This window comes from Olea europaea, chromosome 1 (assembly GCF_002742605.1).
Source record: "Olea europaea var. sylvestris chromosome 1, O_europaea_v1, whole genome shotgun sequence".
NCBI classification, from domain to species: Eukaryota; Viridiplantae; Streptophyta; class Magnoliopsida; order Lamiales; family Oleaceae; genus Olea; species Olea europaea.
The window spans coordinates 10,782,447-10,800,570 of record NC_036237.1 but is presented as its reverse complement, the minus strand read 5'-3'; the positions used below and the strand labels follow the sequence as shown (position 1 = coordinate 10,800,570).

Sequence of the window (18,124 nt, the reverse complement as noted above, 5' to 3'; positions counted from 1 at the left end):
AATGATCAGGATTACAAAGTGTAAGCATTGTAGCAAAAAGACGTCTTAAAGAACCAGACATTTCATATACAATAGTTTCAGATAAACATTCTTCACAATGATTGTCTCCCTTTAAAAAACCATGTAAAAGTGCTACTTCTCAATATGTAGCATAAGTTACCCTATTCAAAGTTTTTAAATCATCAAATGATGTTGGCCCTTTAATGTGATTAAGAAGAATTCGAAGAAAATATCTCTCTCCTTCACTTGGATTCGCGGTGACAATTCGTCCTATAACAAGTTGTTGCTTTCTAGGAGTCCAAATTTTCTTATATCCATTCCAGACAAAATGTGCTGAAAAATCTTTATACAACAATGTTCGAGCAAATTCGTTTCTTTTATTTATTCAAAAAAATTCAGTTAACATAGCTCTCATCGTATTTTCATTGTTAACAATACTACATAAATCAACTTCATCGGTGTATCTCACTTGTTGATGATCTTCAATGTGAAGTTGTAAAGAATAAAAAGTTGGATAAATTTCTGATAAGTTGAAAGAAAAAAATTCTCCACATAGCTTCAAGTGGAGATATCCATATAGCATATTGATAAGCAGAAATTTCATCAACTTTCATATTTTTATTTTTGCCAACAAAAAAATTAAAGCGATCATGTCCTTTATATACATATTTATACAAATATTTTACAACTTTAATAGACGAACATATTTCAACATTAATGTGACGGTCAAATTTTGCACTTAAATAAGGATTATATGGAACAACCCATCGACTATCTAACTTGTGGCCTCTAACTTTAATAAGAATACTATTATTACAACGTTTATACAATGGATATAAGTTATCACCAAATATAATAGTGTTACAGTAATCTCTAGGATATTTATTTTTACAACCAGTAGTTTTTAGCATACATACATTCTTTGGATTAAGGTTTCCACATCGACCATGCATATTATGTCTTACAATAACAGAATGAAGATGAGAATACTTATTTTCATCAAGAATTTCATAAGATACTATTTTGTCAACTTGCTCAGCACATACAATTTTATGGGCACAATTAAAAATCAATAAAAAATGCACATGAGGGAGTCCTCTTTTTTGGAATTCAACCATATATATATGAGCAACAATGGGGCCTAAGATTTTTTCTTTACATAAATCATTTTTTAACTCCTCTAATTTTGCTCTAAATATACGTGCAATTAAATCTGATCGATTTTGAACTTTATCATTATATTTTAGTTCTTGCTTAATTTCAGGCCAATTTGGATTGCATGTTATAATTAAAAATATATCTGATTTTTCAAAACGTTGAACAATAGCCATCGCATCTAAGTATCTTCTTAGCATATCTCTAGGACCATATGTAAAAGATTGTGGTAAAACAAATTTCTTTCCAATCTTGCACCCTCTTGTTTTCCCATTTTGAACACTATCCACAATACCTTGATAGAGTTCCGCGCGAATTTGTTTCTGATTCTTTCGAAAATAATATAACCTGACAGTTTCAATCTTAACGTACATATCTACGACATACTGTTGAAAAGGTCTACCAGTATGAAGTAATACAAACTTACTAGAATGCCTAATTTGTAACTTGTACGAACAATATTCGCGACAAGAAACTTGAGATCGTTTCTTTGTTCCATTAAGCACTGCATGAGAAAAATAGAAAAAAAAAATTCATATTCAGTAACAACAGTGACTTTGTAAAAATTAAAAACTGTACGAAAAATTATATGAACAAACCTGCAGCCTCTTTTCAATAATTTCAATTTCATAATTTATTGTGTTAGGAACCGCAACATAATCGACCAAATTACGAGGCTGAACATTTATGTTTTTGCATCTTTGTATGCCTTCATGCCAACCAAATTCTCCTAATGGAAAAATTAAAGGATAATGCAAAGAATCATAACAACCATAATAATAATAAACTCTACGAAAATCACTAGAATGACCATATATAATAATATCACGAACACGAGTATTTGTATTTTCATCATCCTCAACCCATACAGCAGCTACTTGAGACGCTGAAGGAGTATTAAAAAATCTCTGATCAATTTTTGGGTCACATCTTATTTGTATACGATGATTGTGCAGGTTTGGCATGTCACTTAAAGACCTAAAAAATTTACTATATGGATTTAATTTCAAGATTTCAATTAAAATAATCATAGTAGATTCAACTAAATTTTCTGAAATTTTCATGCGATTATGAAGCTCATTTTTTGTGTCATAAAAATAAAACTGCATATAAGAAGGAGCATTATTTTATGGAATAAATTTATTTACATAATGATATATTTGTCCTTGAACTCTAAATGTGTAAATACCTTTATATGTTTGAAAAAATTCTTTATCATACTTCACACCAAATGAAGCGAACGCAAAGTGATTATTATCTCCACGTGACAACTTTTTGAATTCTATACATGTAGGCTCTTTTGAAGTAAATAAATCATATAATTCAGTTGGCGAATCTGGTATAAATAGTTTAACTTTTTCATCAGAGCAACAAAAACCTTTACTTTCCCTATAGAATTTACGTGCACCACAATGTTTACAATAATGGCATATCAGTAATACATATACAGTAGTTGGTATATTTAACAAATTAACACTTTCTTGTAGTTCAGAAAGATGAACTTTTGTCGATTTTTCATTCGAAGTAGAAGACTCAGATTCAAAACGCATTATATGTTGATCAACTTGAGTAGTACCTAGATTATGATTTTCAGATACTCTAGGATCGCTTACTCTTCTACGACTATCAATGTGCACAGTTTGGTTTTGATTCCTCCTGTCCGCCTGTATTTGACTTTTTTGTTGACGAATGAAAGCATTATATGATTCACTTGGGCTTTCGTGAACGTTTTCAATGTTATAAAAACCAGGTAATTAGTTTGCAGATGGTTCGGAAGAAGGACAATAAAATGCTCGTACCTAGTATTGAACTAACCATAAATGCAACTTAATGAAAACCACATTAAATACATGCATTTGAATAAGAAATCACAAATAAATATTACACAAAAATTATAATTTATTTATTTTGATGAAATAAATTCTATACGGTAATACATCGCAATTTTACACATAATCTTAAACTCTCTACATTTGTTCTTCGTTTCCTATAGGAGAAAAATATACAATCCTCGAACTTACATAAAATAAAAATATAGAAATTTTACTACAACAACAAATGACTGCAAAATTAACAAAAATTGTCAAGCTGAAGTGTGTAGTATATATACATATATAAATATTTAAATAATTTACATGCATTTCATGTTACATGTACACGTTGGAAGAAGGAGAAGAACTCATTTGTATAGATTATTTGCTATGTTTAAATGCAATGAGCCTAAAATTTTAGTTAATAGAAATTGTAAGTTTTCTTCCTTTGATTGTATTTTTTGGAGAAAAATTCATGAAAGATAATTTGTAAGTAAAAAAATGAGTTGATTTTTCTTATATATATTTTTTTTAAAAAATTTCCCTAATATTCATTTGGCCTTTTTTGAATAATAGCTAAACATATGACTATTTTAATTGAAAATAGTGTTTAGCTGACAAATATGATACAACAGTGAAATGCATTTATAAAACCTCATTTCCTAATAAACTCCCATGCCATTTTTGAATTAAATGAAGCAATTAAGAATCATAATTTGTAAAAAATTGAATTGAAATATGGATTAAATCATAACTTGTTCCAATTATGAAGCCAGTTTAAGCCATCAAATGTAGAAGTCGAAAAAAATATCTTCAATATTAAAGAAGAATGGAGTCAGATATCTATGGAGTTTACATTTTTTATGTTTTTTTTATTGTTTATTTAATGTTTTCAATGTGAAAATCTTATTTTAGATTACCAGCATTTCCTACTATTCCTTCTCCTCAATCCATTCTTACCTTGTATCATTTCTCGTTGCCAACTTCTTCCTACTATGAGAAATTTCATCCTTCAAAATGACTACTGCATTTCTTGTTGATGAAGAAAATATTTGATGCTCAATAATAGCTACCATCATTAAAGTTCTTTTGCACTCTCACAATAGCAAAATATACAACAATTGTGCTAACCAGGTTGAATGAGACTTAGAGAATTTCTAGGGTCTTATTATTATTATTATTATTATTATTATTGTTGTTGTTGTTGTTGTTGTTGTTGTTATATAAAAGAGTCAATCACTTTGCATTATTATAAGTAAGTATTACTACTTTTGCAATTCTATGATTCCATATATTTTATCTAATGTATATTCCTTTTACGTTTTAGTCATTTCCTTTTCCAAGTTTGTTAAGGGATGCACACAACATGATAGTGCTGAGTTTGATAATCGTGTGTCAAATTTCAGGAAGTTGAAACTATTCTATGAAATCATTTGTGCTTCGATCATATTTGGTAAGAATATCTAAAAAAATGATAGATTATGATTGAGCAGCAACGCTTGGATGTGCCTTAGAGTGGTTGGATTCAAAATGAAAGAGAAAGGTAAGAAGAGAAGAAGTAGGAGAAGAGAGCTTGGGAGTTAACCTCGGTACTAAAAACTCTAGTAACCTTAAAGTAAAAAAACGTTCGGTCTATAAATCAAAGATCCTTAAAATGATTTACCCAAAATCCCCCAGAACAAATGAAATCCTAAAATCCCCAAAAATAATATCTTACGTAACGAACATCACAGCACTCAGAAAAGGTCTCAGGTTGAAACCTTAACTTCAAGAAAACAGGTTTATCAAAAAAAAAAAAAAATTACATATGAAAAGGAAAGTTAAAAACATAACATCCATACATGCATAAAAACAATTTGTTTTCTATTATATGATCTAAAACAATTAAAAGCCTAAAAATAAAATTCAACTGAGCACGACAACATTAAAATCAAATATGAATTTCTTTTCTTTTGAATTTAATAACAAAAAATAAAACTTTTTAACTAAAATCAAATCACATTAAATCAAATAAGCATAAAACCATTCGTTTTCCACTATAGATCTAAAACAAATAAAAACTACATCAAAAACCAAATTAATCATATAAAAACCAGCAAAACAGAAATTCCCAACTTTCTTCTCATAATTTCTAAGAATTTTTGTAAAAGAATCAAGTCAAACAATTCATACCTCGCTCGTCTTCGTTGTCGTTGCAATTACTCTATCGTTAACTCTTTTTTTTATGGATAATTGTTAGGGAGTTTAATATTTTTGTTTTGAATTTTCAACACAGAATAAAACTGGAGAAGTATAAGAGAGATGCAGATTGGATTGATAGAGTCGGCGAAAATATGCAAGTGGTTTGGAAAAAATGAAATGTAAAAGATAATATCTTGCTGAATAGTCAAAAAAGGTGGGCTAAAAAGTTGAAAATAAGAAAAGGCGATGCAAACTAGTTTTGCTACAGTGGTATGAAACCTAATGCTACAGAAATGATTAGTAAACTCAAAGAGACTCTTATAAGAGAAGGTAGGATATTTGCTTCCTCATCTTTGAGATAAAACATGGCAACTTCTATGCTTTTGTCTGATTTTGTATCTGCTGTCTTTTGTTCTCTTCTTCACTGCCTTTGTGGCTTCTTATTTGGCTACAAATAATATCCCCATTCGTGTCCTTGTGTGGGTACATAAAGAGCAACCTATGTTTGGGAAGGATAGGAGGTTTTGTGTTATGATTTGTTGGGGTCGATTTCCTTGGATTTTTATGTTGAGGCCGGAAAAACACCATTGGTAATCAGTCTGCCGCTTTAACCTAACGATATTTTTCCATTTTATTTACCAATTTTATCCATCTAATTTATATTGTAATTTTTTAGACAAAGCAAGGGACGGAAGCGGACTCCTCTAATCCTATAGCTGAAGGATGAATCCTTTCTCGAGGCAATTGACTATATTTTGAAAGATATTAGTTGATAGTAGAATAAGAGAGCAAAAAAAAAAAATCAATAACATGAAAAGAAAATTAAGTCTTTATTTGGTATATATAAAAATAAAATTTTTATAAGATTTTGATAATAATTAATGGAATGTATAGGTAAAAGAAATTGTGGGTCTGACAAATTTTATGGTTAAAATTAATTGTTAATTTAATCAATATTTTAGTTGAACCAAACAGGATTGAATCCTGGTAGAGATTTGAGAAGTGGAAATTACAGCATGCTAGAGTTCTAAACTTTCAAATTTAAAATTAAGATTTACTAGTTTTTTCTTTTCTTTTCTTTTCTTTTCTTTTTTCAAAAATCATATGATAATTGTAATTTAAATATTAATAATTTTAATACAAAATTATATATATATATTCATCCCATCTTAATCATACCCCATCACCTACTCAAAACCTCAATCATTTTCATCTCTCGATTATCTCTCTTCTGTTTCTATCTTACCTTATCTCATCTCTCTATTGAAACCACCGTAAGTTGTCGTTGTAAGCAGTTGTCGGAGAGTGCTGTCGATGGCATCGCTACGAGATCTGCTGCTGCTGCATGATCCTCTTTCTTACTCCATCGCAGATCTATTTTTTTAATTTCAGATTTTGATTTGTTCCATGGCCGATGGAGTTGTAGCTTGTGGTGGCTAATGGTTTTTATGTGGTTTGGTTGTGGGGTGATATGGGTGTGATGGCGCGTTGCTCGATGTTGTGGATGCGGTGTGCGATGGTAGTGTGCTATGTGGGTGTGGTGGTGCATTATGCTTGGGTTGGGGAGAGTGTTTGAGACCATTTATTTGGGTGGTCATAGTGGTGTATGCAGTGGTGTTCGATGGTGGTTGTGGTGGTCATGGTGGTGCAATTTGTTTGTTTGAGATGGTGGAGTTAGTGGTGTTGATGTCGGTTGTCGTGAGGTAGCGATGGTGTTGGTGGAGGTACTGTAAGATGGTGGATACAAATTATTTGGTCGGTTGTAACCAAAAAAATTGATTTATACGTAACCAATGAAATAGATGATTTGCGACTAATAAATAACGCGTTCCAATAATGTGCTAAGTTGTGACTAATAATTTGATAATTTGTGATCTAGAAATAAATTTGTGACTTTAATTTGATATTGTGTGACCATTAAGCCCTTGTTTCGCCCAATTAAAATTCTAGTATATTTTCGCTCTCTTCTTTTCAACCGCAAATTCTTTACTAAAATAATATTATACGTAAAAAAAATTCTTCCCTTTTTAACCATATATTCTCCCAAAAAGTATCATTCTAAAATACATTATTTTCAAAATTTTATTATAATGGAGCCCAAACAAGGGTTTAATAAGTTGTGACCCATAAATTCTTCTATTTGTAAGAATGGAATAATATGTGACATATTAATATAATAAATTTATGTCTGAAAAATAAGTTGTGACTTATCAAATTTGTGATTTGTGACTGAAAAATAAATTGTGATCTTAATATATTTAATTAATAAAATATATTTTTAATTAATTATTTTATAAATAAAATTTAATTATTATCTCATTTTTGAATTTTTAAATTTTGTTTCTTAATTTCGAAATGGGTCATACTTAATCTTTTAGATATGAAATTTGTGAAAATTACATCGAGACATCTTTTTAAAGATTGTAATTAAAAAATGAGATATAAGTTTTACTTATTCATAAAGCAAGTAATAATTCAAATATTAATATTAATATTATAAAATATCCACCTCACTCAATTCAATTCAACCTACTAAATTTGACTCAAACAATAACATTTTCTCTCTTTCTCCCATCTTCTCCCTCTCCCACACAACAGGCAATCGTCGAAGCAGACTGTGGTCTCATTGGGAGTACGTGGTGCAGAATCTTGCAAAGCGTGCCAGGGCTAAATCCAGGATCAAATTCCAGCTAGGGCGGAGGTTGATCGTTGATCGTTGACCGTCGACCATCGACAATCGACTATTGTAATAATCCAATCGTTTATTAAAATTTGATTAAATAACATTAAAAGTTATTCAATATATATGTAAATGAATTAAAACGTCAAAATTATATACATATGAATACAACCTAAAATACCAAAAAAATATACGATACAACCTGACTCGATTACTCTGTAACTGTAAACTTAAACAATTGCATTCTTCGAGGTCTCGTGTTTTGAAAACATTGCAATATTGCATCATTCTCAAGTTTTTTAAAAATATCTTTCTCCACGTAAATCACCAAAATGTCATTCAACCAATCGTCTCCCATTTTGTTGTGCGAGTCTCTCTTGATTAGATTAATAGCAAAAAATACCCTTTAAAACACTTGTAGTTGCCACAGGTAATATCAAAACCAAGGTGATCAGCCTATAAATCAATGGAAAATAACATGAACTTCTAGTTTCAACCAACTTCTGAGCTACACATGATATGCTATTGAGATTAAAGAAAGTTTTGTCCATTCTCACAAGCATAAGAAACTTGTCTAGTTGAAATCTAAGTAATAAAAGCTCATCACTATTGAAGTCCAAAGGATAAAGCTGAGCAAGATGTAGCAATTTATCATTATCAAAAGCTACAAATAAATCTCTTGGACTTAAAAACGAAATGCAAGTAAATAGCTCAGTAGTTGTTTCTAAAAAGATATCATTCAAATTTTGCACGATTGAGTCTATCATAGGATAATACAAATCAACATAAAAGTGATGACAATAAGTCATGTGCTGAGCTGCACGCCTAAGTCAACCTTCCACTACTACAAGGGCACTAAAATATGTCTATCAATTCAAAACTCAATTACCTTACTCAACAAAGTATCCAACCATCGTTTCTCAGGTTCAACAATGCACACTTACACAAATGCAATAAATTCATAGCATTCTGAATATCCTGATCATTTTTCTGTAACACTTGTGAAAGGTCGTCTGTAATTACAAGAATTTCAAACATAAAGTGGAGACTGAACACAAACTCAAAATCTTCCATAATGTCTATCTATCTTGCGGCCATTGATTTTTTATCTGAATGTACACCATCTTCTGATATATTCTCAAGAACATCTATGATAGCATTAAACGTATTAATGAAAGAATAATTGTCAGTAGATGTGAGCCCCACCGAATATCACTTGGGCATGCCAAATTCATTTCTTGAAATTGACCACTTCCACCAGAAAGTTCCCCAATATTAAATTTCTCCAGAATATTATAATGATAACTTGATCGAAGAGCATCTACAAGCTTACATGATGCTCAACTAAATTCACAACACGGCAAGCATGTTGAAAAAATCACTAAGCATACAATTTCTACGTGCTACAGAAACAATTGCCAATTGAAGATGGTGAGCAAAGCAATGAACATACGTAGCATGTAAGTTTTCTCTTAGAATTACAACTTTCAAACCATTGAACTCACCTAACATATTATTTGCTCTATTATAACCTTGACCTCTCAGGCTAAATATGCTCAACCCATGTGTAAAAAATATTACATCAATGACATCCTTCAATGTTTGGGGCACAAGTATTGGTGACATGGGACATACCCAAAAACTGCTCATTCACTTGCTCACTTTTGTCAACAAACCTCAAAACAACTGTCATTTGTTCTTTTATATAATTATCATGAGCCTTATCAACCAAAATTGAAAACAAAGAATCACCTAACTCATTGATAATAGCCCTTGTCGTCTCTACTGCATAACAATTAACCAAATCCTTTTGGATGTTTGGTGAAGTCATTAGTCATTTCCAGGAGCATTACTAAATAAAACTTCTTTAACTTCCTTACAACGAGCACCATACTAGTTTAGTAGCTCAATTAGATTTCCTCTACTAAGAGACTCTTTGGATTCATCATGACCATGAAATAACAATCCTTGCACCAAGAGAAGTTTAGTACAATCTAGCATCGCAGTCAACTTGGTCCTATAACTTTTTTGTTGACTACTACTTTGGCTAGAAACAACATAGGAGATACTCTACTTTTGATTCATCAAGTTGGTGCACTTTGCAAAAGCTTGATTATGAGCACTATCAAAAAAAGGGACATGATCTTTCAATGTCTTTTTATGCTTCCAATCCCTAAAATCGATCTTAGTAAATATATGTCCACCCCATGACCCCCTCTATCGGGTTTGAACAGGTAGCAATGCAAACAATAGACCGCATCATTCTCTATACTTTACTCCGACCAATAAAATTCGAAGAACCATTCTTTCCAAAAACATCTATTATCATTCTCTATCGGTCTTCTTGGAAAGTCATGTCCATATAGTTGACAAGGACCCTTCTCCAAGTATGACATCCTAACACCGTCTTTGATATTAGGATCATATGACACGATAAGGGGACGCATCCTAGGATTAGATACAAGATCATCCCCGTTGAATTGAGCTTGGGACTTCTTCGTGTTTTTCAATAACAGTTGTGCTCTACTAGAATTAGTGACGGGACTAGATGAACAACCAGAACTAGAAAAATTGGGAATGTACCTTCGTTTCAGTTGAAAAAATCGTTACATAATCTGCAAAATGCCCCAATTTATTTTCCATTTAGAATTGATTAAAAAGAAATCGAGTACACTCAGATTTAATTGAGCGGCCAATATCTTCTCAATTAAATTTTTTCACTTATCATAATTTCCTAAACATAAATTCCCAAATCAATAATTATAACTCATAAAACATTAATTACTTATCATAAATCCCAATTCGCAAACATAATTTTGTACACATAAATTCTCAAATCAATAATCATTCCTCATTAAAACATAAACTACTTATAATAAATCACAATTCGCAAACATAAATTCTCAAATCAATAATCTTAACTTATAAAACGTAAATTACTCATCATAAATCACAATTCGCAAACATAATTTCATAAACATAAATTCCCGAAACAATAAGTACAACATAATTAACATTCATTACTAATTACTCAACATCAACAAGTCAAGTAGCCAACAAAATTAAACAAAACAAAACCAAAAGAGAAAAAAGAGAGGGAGAAAGAGTCACCGGACTCACAGCACTCGAAATCAGCTTGGCAGTCGGCAGCAGAAGCTACAAAACGCGTCGTCTGCGCTGCCTCATCTTCTTTCGAATGGAAATTGGAATTATAGAATGGGGATAGAGTCTACTTGTCGGCGCTGTGTGGATTGGAGAATGGAGAAGGGAGGAAAACTGGAAAAGAGTTTGGCTTTCTTTCACGATTTGGGAATTAGGATTTTGGATTCTTTCTTGGCTCAGTGGCTGCTTTTGAAAAAAAAAATGGTTGGACCAATTCCCAATTCACGACTTTGATAATGAAGTTAACAAATGGTTTGGTATTGGACCATTTGTTAATTTCATATGAGAATCAGGAATTTGGGCTAAACAAAAAAAGGCCCAGCAACAATTACTTTAGGCTTTAGCAGTTCGGCCCAAGCAAAAAAAAGGGTCGTCTCTTTCCTCTGTTACCTTCGTCTCCAGTCGGCTCTGCAACTGCAACTCCGCAATTTGCTACCTAGTGGTTCTAAAGTTTCCGGCGGAGCCAACACGCACGGCCACGTGCTGGTTCTGCACCTGGAGCGTGGGCACGATGCCACGGTGTAAAGAAGTCATAGCACAATGATATCTATACAATAGTGTAACAACGACAACCATGCATCGTCGTTGTACAATCGCTTTGGTGCCAGCAGATCTTGGTTGTTAGAGTGGTGGTGGCGGTGAGGTGGTGGTATTGGTATTGGTGGCAAGATGGTGGTCAACGATGTTGCAGTGAGTTGATCTAGCCGATGGTGGAAGTAGATTCTATGTTTTGGTGTTGAGGTTTTGAGATGATTTTTGTTAACGACGGAGAAGGTGGTGGAATTAAGAGTGTTGGAGACCAATTATTTGAGATTGATAGTAATAAATTGATTATTTCATGATCAATAAATAATATATGACCTAAAAATTTAAGATTGTGACTCATAAATTGGTAAGTTGTGACCAAATAATTCGATAATTCGTTATTGATAAATCACTTGTAATCAATTAATTTTATAATTTGTGATCGTAAAATAAATTGTAGCTTATAAAATTAGTGATTTATGATCGATAAATGAATTGTGACATACAAATTTTTTGATTTATGACCGATGAATAAATGTGGCCTAAAAAATTTTTGATTTGTAAATGTGAAATAATGTATGACTTATAAAAATTTTGATCTCTGACTTATAAAAATTTTGATCTCTGACAAAGAAATAACTTGTGATCAATTAATTCGATAATTTGTGATCAAATTGTATAGAGTTTTGATTTTAATATATTTAATTAAAAAACATTTTAAAAAATTTTAAATAGTATCTAGTTTTGAAGTTTTAAATTTAATTTCTTAGTTTTGAAATGAGTCTTACTTAATTTCTTAGAGTGTGTGTGTTTGATTGTCAATATGTTCCATAAAAAATGTCATTTTTCTTTAAAATTTCTACTTTTGTTTTCATAAAAATTATTTTTCTATTTTTGATCGCGTGATCGTATTTTCCTTGGGGGAGTTGGTTTTTATTTTTCAAGTAATTCACTCTCCCTTTTTCTTTCATTTATTTCTTTTCTTTAATCTATCTACCAATAAAAAATGAGCACGTATAATATTTTGTAGATTGAAAATAAAATCAATCAAATATATTTAATTTACAATTTTCATGAAAATAATTTCTAGATAATTCAATGGTCTAGAATTTATTTTATTTTTCATCTAAATTTCATGTTCGCAATCAAATATACCCTTAGATGTGAATTTTTCCATGAAATTTTCCCATTTGAGAGTAAGAGAAGTGGGTTAACTTTAACAGCGTCCACATAGGCCGATCCACATTGCCAACGAGATGGATTTGGCAGGTTGGCCCGAAACCCTGTTAATATATGGCTCGAACAGTGCCAAGGCTGTGCCTCGAAGAATCTGGGCCAACTGGGCTTATCGTCGGTCAGGGCTAATTACGGAATTGCCACTCTTAAGCAGTTCCATGCCAAGACACATGCTACTCACGTGACTGTTTGGCGCTAAATACCCTCTTTCCCGCGAAAACAATTAACGCGCCAAAGCATTTTATAAGCAGGATTCGATTCATATAAATAAATATATATTATTCATTACACACAAGCACACTCACTGTTTGATTCACGATCCCCATTTCCCATTAACAATGGTCTCGACAATGGCCTTAAGGAAAAGAACCCTAGCTCCGAAGCCGTTCTCTGAGGAACCCAAAACCAGAAAGAGCTCCAGATCAGAGGAAGATTACAGTGATGTGTGCTGTGAGAATTGCGGTTCGGGTGACCGGGCTTCGGAGCTTCTGCTTTGCGATAAATGTGACCTGGGATTTCACCTTTATTGCCTAAGACCCGTTCTTGTTGCCGTTCCCAAAGGCTCCTGGTTTTGCCCCTCTTGTTCCAAGGACCTCAAGCCCACGGGTATGTTAATGGATTTTCTTTAAATTATTCATATCCATAATTTTTCTTAATTTTCAGATGATTTTTTTAAAGTTTCATATTGTTTATATAATTGTTTAGAAGTAATTTAATTTCGGGCTTGCTTTTATGCAGTTAATTTGCATCAGTATAATACCTTTTTTTTTATTTTTTTATTTTTTTTGGAAATCTTGTTCCTGCGAATTTTATCTTACCTTCTGTTTGTTCTCTCTGAGTATTTTAATTCATATTTTTTGTTTCTCTTTTTTCCGGGGTTAAGCTAGTAATGGGTAGTCTATGTTCTGGGATTTATGATATTTAGAAATTCTTTAAATTTGATGATTTCATATACAATTTGCCAAGAACTCCCCGTAATCTACCAATTTGCATACTTTTTTTTTCTTTTTTTTTTTTTTTTAAAGATTGAGTCGAAGGCAAGGTTTATGTAATGGAGATTATAAGGAGTGTGTTCTGTTAGATATTTTTCATCATTTTGCATGTATTTATTTTTTTGTTTTCCGAATGATTTGCCGCCCCGACTAGTGTTTGCCGCTGCGCAACGGGGATCGACTTGACCGGTCAGGTCATGGGGGCTCGGGGACAACGTCCCTGAAAGATAATTTTATTTTCAAAAATATTTGAATAGGTGCATCTGTTCGTTTGACAATTACTTCCAACAGATGGGTTCTTCATTTCAAGGGACACACATACCCAAACGATTGCCTCAATTTTTATAAATTCTGGGCGAATTCTCATTTGCTAAATACATTAAAAAATATTCTTCTCTCTTTCTCTTGACATCATCATAATATTGAGTTTTTGGATATTAGTTGGATAAAAAGTAGGGAAAATTGTTAGATTTACTTGTAAAATTATTTTGTTGAAAGAATTTGAAGGAAAAAAATTGAGTTTTTAGAGAATACAGACCAAAGAGGGCAGATTACATTAGAAAATTTTACATCTTAGTATATTTTGAATGCTATGATCTTTTTCCATATATAATCTTAAGGTCGAGCACGGATATTGTTAATGCCATAGATTCTAGGGAACAAGCAAGGCACAATATTTAGTATTTACTGGTCTATTGAACTGTACATATGGCCCACATGTTAATGGGAGTATTTGGTTTGGCTTTATACCGATTGAAAGAGGATTGAATTAGACTAATTTTGGCAGCAATCGTCACAATCTGTTTCGTATCTTGTAGTTTCAAATTCACTTGTGCTTCCGCAACTTCCTTTTATAGAGCTTAGTTTGATGAGGCATCTGTTTTGCAAAATGATAAAGGACTGTTCTCTTCGTGTTTCAATTTTTAATTTTGAGTTTTGAATTCATTTTGAATTTTGTGTTTTGCGTGTCCATTTTAAGATTGTTGAAAAAATCATTCTTTTTGTCATTTTGAAAAATTGTGTTTCAAAAATAAATAATTGAAAAACGCGTTTACTTTCTAGTTTTGAAAAACTGAAAAGCAATCATTATATATATATATATATATATATATTATTTTACAACAAAGCAAAAGCAGTTGTCATAGTGGTTAAGACATTAAAACTCCATGCTGGTGACCGAGTTCAAATCTCAGCCATCTACCAATTTATTTGAAAGATTTTTGCACTGTGCATATTTAAAAAAAAAAAATCCTTTGTATTGAAAGTAGGCTTGTGAAATCAAACTCGTGATCATCTCAAAATCCGTGACTCTACCAACTATGCTATCCAGCTATTGGCCAAAAAAAACGAAATTTAATTGAAATTTCTTGTACTGTGCATATAAAACGAAAATTCCTTTGTATTGAATTGCGATGAAACGGAATTGAATTCGTGACCTTAAGAAAATCCGTGACGCGACCAACTGAGCTATCCTGTTATTGGCAAAAACACCATGTTTTCCGCATTTTGAAGTTTTGGCTTGATTTCTACTAAAAACAGGCAAAATGACTAAAAGGCCGTTTTGCGTTTCTTTGTAATTTTTTTCCGCGTTTTTGAAAATTCATTTTTGAAAATAGGTAAGTTAACATATTTTCAGTGTTTTCGAAAATTAAAAACTGAAAATTGTCTAAAAACAACAAAGAGAACATGCCCTAAATATTTGAGCACATGAATAAAATACTGTTGTTATCTGGATTGACTAAGGAATTGATCTTAATTGTTGGTGTGCAGGCTTCCCTCTTGTACAAACCAAAATCGTTGATTTTTTCCGCATTCAGAGGTCTTCACCATCTGAAGAAAAGCTCAGCCCAGGTAATAGACATCTCAGTGTTTTATTATGTTATTTGTCTCTGTTAACCAATTGTTTATACTTATGACTTTTTCTGTAAGGTGGGCAATAGAGTAATGGATTTGTATTTAAGAAGAAAAAGAAGTTAAAATCTTATTTATTGTACTATATGATCATGTCAAGTATTGTATACCAAACATGCTTTTCTAGTTGCCAACTGGTGGAGTTCATATGATCCTTTTGCTGTTTGTCTACCTTCTTAGATAGCCGAAAGAGACGAAGGCGAAATTCTGGCTTGGTGATGGCAAAAAAGCGTAGGAAGTTATTGCCATTCAATCCTAGTGAGGATTATATTAGAAGGTTGGAACAAATGGCAACACTGGCTACGGCATTAACAGCAACTGAGACACTGTTTGTTAATGAGCTCACTTATGTCCCTGGCATGGCCCCGAGGTCAGCTAATTGCTCTTCGCTTGAGAGAGAAGGAATGCAGGTATATTCAACGTCAAAAATTTTGAGCATGTTATTCCAAGTAAAATTACTCGTAATAACTGATGTTATGCTACAAATCCTACTAAAATGAAGGCTGGACATAGCATTTTGCAAAAAAACCTTAATCTCAAATTTGTACGTTGATCGTGCTTTGTCACGTAATTGAATGGCTGAAAAGATCCCTTGTTAAATTGGAAAGAAAAACTTTAGCGTTCTGTTGCATATCAGCTGACTAAAGCATCTTTCATGAAAGATATATTGAAATTTGATTGTTCTTGTTGCACTAGAACGTGCAACATCATATCCAAAGTTTCATAAAGAGCATTTTTTATCTTTTATGCACTTATTTTGTTGATTTATTCTCGATGATTTTCACAATTGCCAATTTAGACAACACGTTAAAACATTGCATGGAACCTGCATCCATAGGTTTTATCAAAAGAAGATGCAGAAACCTTGAGTCAGTGCAAGAATATGATGGAACGAGGGGAATGGCCACCGCTGATGGTTGTGTTTGATCCCCTCGAAGGGTGGGTATCAATGTGTTCAATTGTTCTTTGCGAGAAATTTTATTGTCATTATTTGGGATTCTTGTTTTAATTTCTTGTTCAGTTGTAACAGATTCACCGTGGAGGCAGATAAATTTATAAGAGATTTAACGATAATTACAGAATACGTTGGAGATGTTGATTACCTGAAGAATCGTGAAAACGATGATGGAGACAGCATGATGACTCTTCTCTCTGCTTCTGATCCTTCAAAAAGTCTAGTCATCTGCCCAGACAAACGCAGTAATATTGCTCGATTTATTAATGGCATCAACAATCATACACTGTATGTCACTTGCTTTTCTGATTTTTCTTTTTACACTGGTACGTTAAACTTGCCTGTTTGTAGTTACTGCAATGTATAGTAAATCTTATAGTGCAAGTTTCATATGCAGCATTTGTTGAGGTGTCCCACATCGCTTGTGGATGGGATTGGTATTCAACTTAAAAGTATGAGGAAAAGCCTCACCTTTTAACCTAGCTTTTGGGATGAGAGAGACCCAATACTACCACCAACAATATTGGATCATACTTCTTTTTCTTATTTTATACAGTTTAGTTCTATTTAATCTGAGTTTATATCAAGGGACTTCTTATCTGTGTCACATTAAGCTTATAGCATTGATTTAACCCGAATAAGAACATTGATCACTTGTCATGGACGAATTCTTATCAATTTTTTTTTTTTGTAAGGTAGGGGAATTGCCCCGTTGAATCCTAGAACCATTTATTGAAATCGGGTCTCATTACTCTTTCAAGTGTGAAAGATGTCAAAAAAGGCATTTTCCCCAGATGATAATTTGTCTTCTGGTGCAGGGATGGGAAGAAGAAGCAGAACGTAAAATGTGTGAGATTTGATGTCAATGGCGAGGGTCGGGTGCTGTTGATTGCAAGCAGAGACATTCGAAAGGGGGAAAGATTGTATTATGACTACAATGGTTATGAGAACGAATACCCAACCGAGCATTTCGTCTGACCAAAAGTTGAATTCACAAAACATTTTGAGACTTTCTAGCTCTGCATTCTCCTGTCTCGTGCATATTCTATTTTTGACCACACCATCTAATTTAGCAGAGAAACCGAAAGTCTCTTGTACCAGACAGCCTCTGATTTATTAATTCAAATTCCTATGTTTTTAAAATCATTTGCATATTTCTACTAATTAAAATAGTTGTGTTACTATTATTTACATTTTCTCACACTTTTCGTACAGAATTTTGTGCTTTTATGTGATTCTGCATTCGAAGCAAAGCTTGTGGAAAAGCATACCTTATTTAATATTTATGGGGTTAAAAACATTTTGTCACTGAATTTAGAGTGCGTTTGATTACAAGTAGGAAAATTACATGGAAAGAAAATGAATTCCAAGGAATTGAATTACCTAGAAATTGTTTTCATGGAAATTGTAAATTATTGTGTTTGATTGTATAAATTTTTCACGTGGAAAATGTTGAAGTAAAAGTATTTTTTGATGTTCGTTTGACTTTGTTTTACGTGGAAATTGTCAATTTCAG

General features: G+C 32.3%; 2 protein-coding genes across 3 annotated transcripts; one reads left to right on the top strand and one right to left on the bottom strand.

Annotated features, from left to right (window-relative positions):
• Positions 1-139: 139 nt before the first annotated feature.
• Positions 140-4,042, bottom strand: LOC111404232. The gene is made up of 8 exons (XM_023033024.1): positions 3,927-4,042; positions 2,903-2,954; positions 2,534-2,819; positions 1,755-2,041; positions 1,583-1,660; positions 676-1,541; positions 470-556; positions 140-374 (listed from the first exon to the last, which is right to left on the bottom strand). Exons 1-8 carry the CDS (start codon positions 4,040-4,042, stop codon positions 140-142), a joined length of 2,007 nt encoding a protein of 668 aa, XP_022888792.1.
• Positions 4,043-13,049: 9,007 nt separating this feature from the next.
• On the top strand, positions 13,050-17,772 carry LOC111393831 (histone-lysine N-methyltransferase ATXR6-like). Of its 2 annotated transcripts, none has more exons than XM_023019552.1 (6): positions 13,050-13,356; positions 15,513-15,593; positions 15,834-16,063; positions 16,492-16,592; positions 16,675-16,896; positions 17,427-17,772. In XM_023019552.1, the coding sequence occupies exons 1-6, from the start codon at positions 13,089-13,091 to the stop codon at positions 17,584-17,586; spliced, it is 1,062 nt and encodes a 353-aa protein (XP_022875320.1). In that variant the 5' UTR covers positions 13,050-13,088; the 3' UTR covers positions 17,587-17,772. The 2 variants fall into 2 exon arrangements, with proteins under 2 accessions (XP_022875320.1, XP_022875326.1); XM_023019558.1 differs by having other exon boundaries at positions 16,684-16,896; positions 17,427-17,771.
• Positions 17,773-18,124: the final 352 nt, after the last annotated feature.

Coding starts and splice junctions, on each gene's coding strand:
- LOC111404232 (XM_023033024.1), bottom strand. CDS start 4,042: ATGGTAGCTATTATTGAGCATCAAATATTTTCTTCATCAACAAGAAAT. Junction 2,042..2,533: donor ATTCTATAGGGAAAGTAAAG/GTTTTTGTTGCT, acceptor ATACTCCTTCAG/CGTCTCAAGTAGCTGCTGTA. Junction 1,661..1,754: donor TTATTGAAAAGAGGCTGCAG/GTTTGTTCATAT, acceptor TTTCTCATGCAG/TGCTTAATGGAACAAAGAAA.
- LOC111393831 (XM_023019552.1), top strand. CDS start 13,089: ATGGTCTCGACAATGGCCTTAAGGAAAAGAACCCTAGCTCCGAAGCCG. Junction 16,593..16,674: donor GTGTTTGATCCCCTCGAAGG/GTGGGTATCAAT, acceptor TTTCTTGTTCAG/TTGTAACAGATTCACCGTGG. Junction 16,897..17,426: donor GGCATCAACAATCATACACT/GTATGTCACTTG, acceptor CTTCTGGTGCAG/GGATGGGAAGAAGAAGCAGA.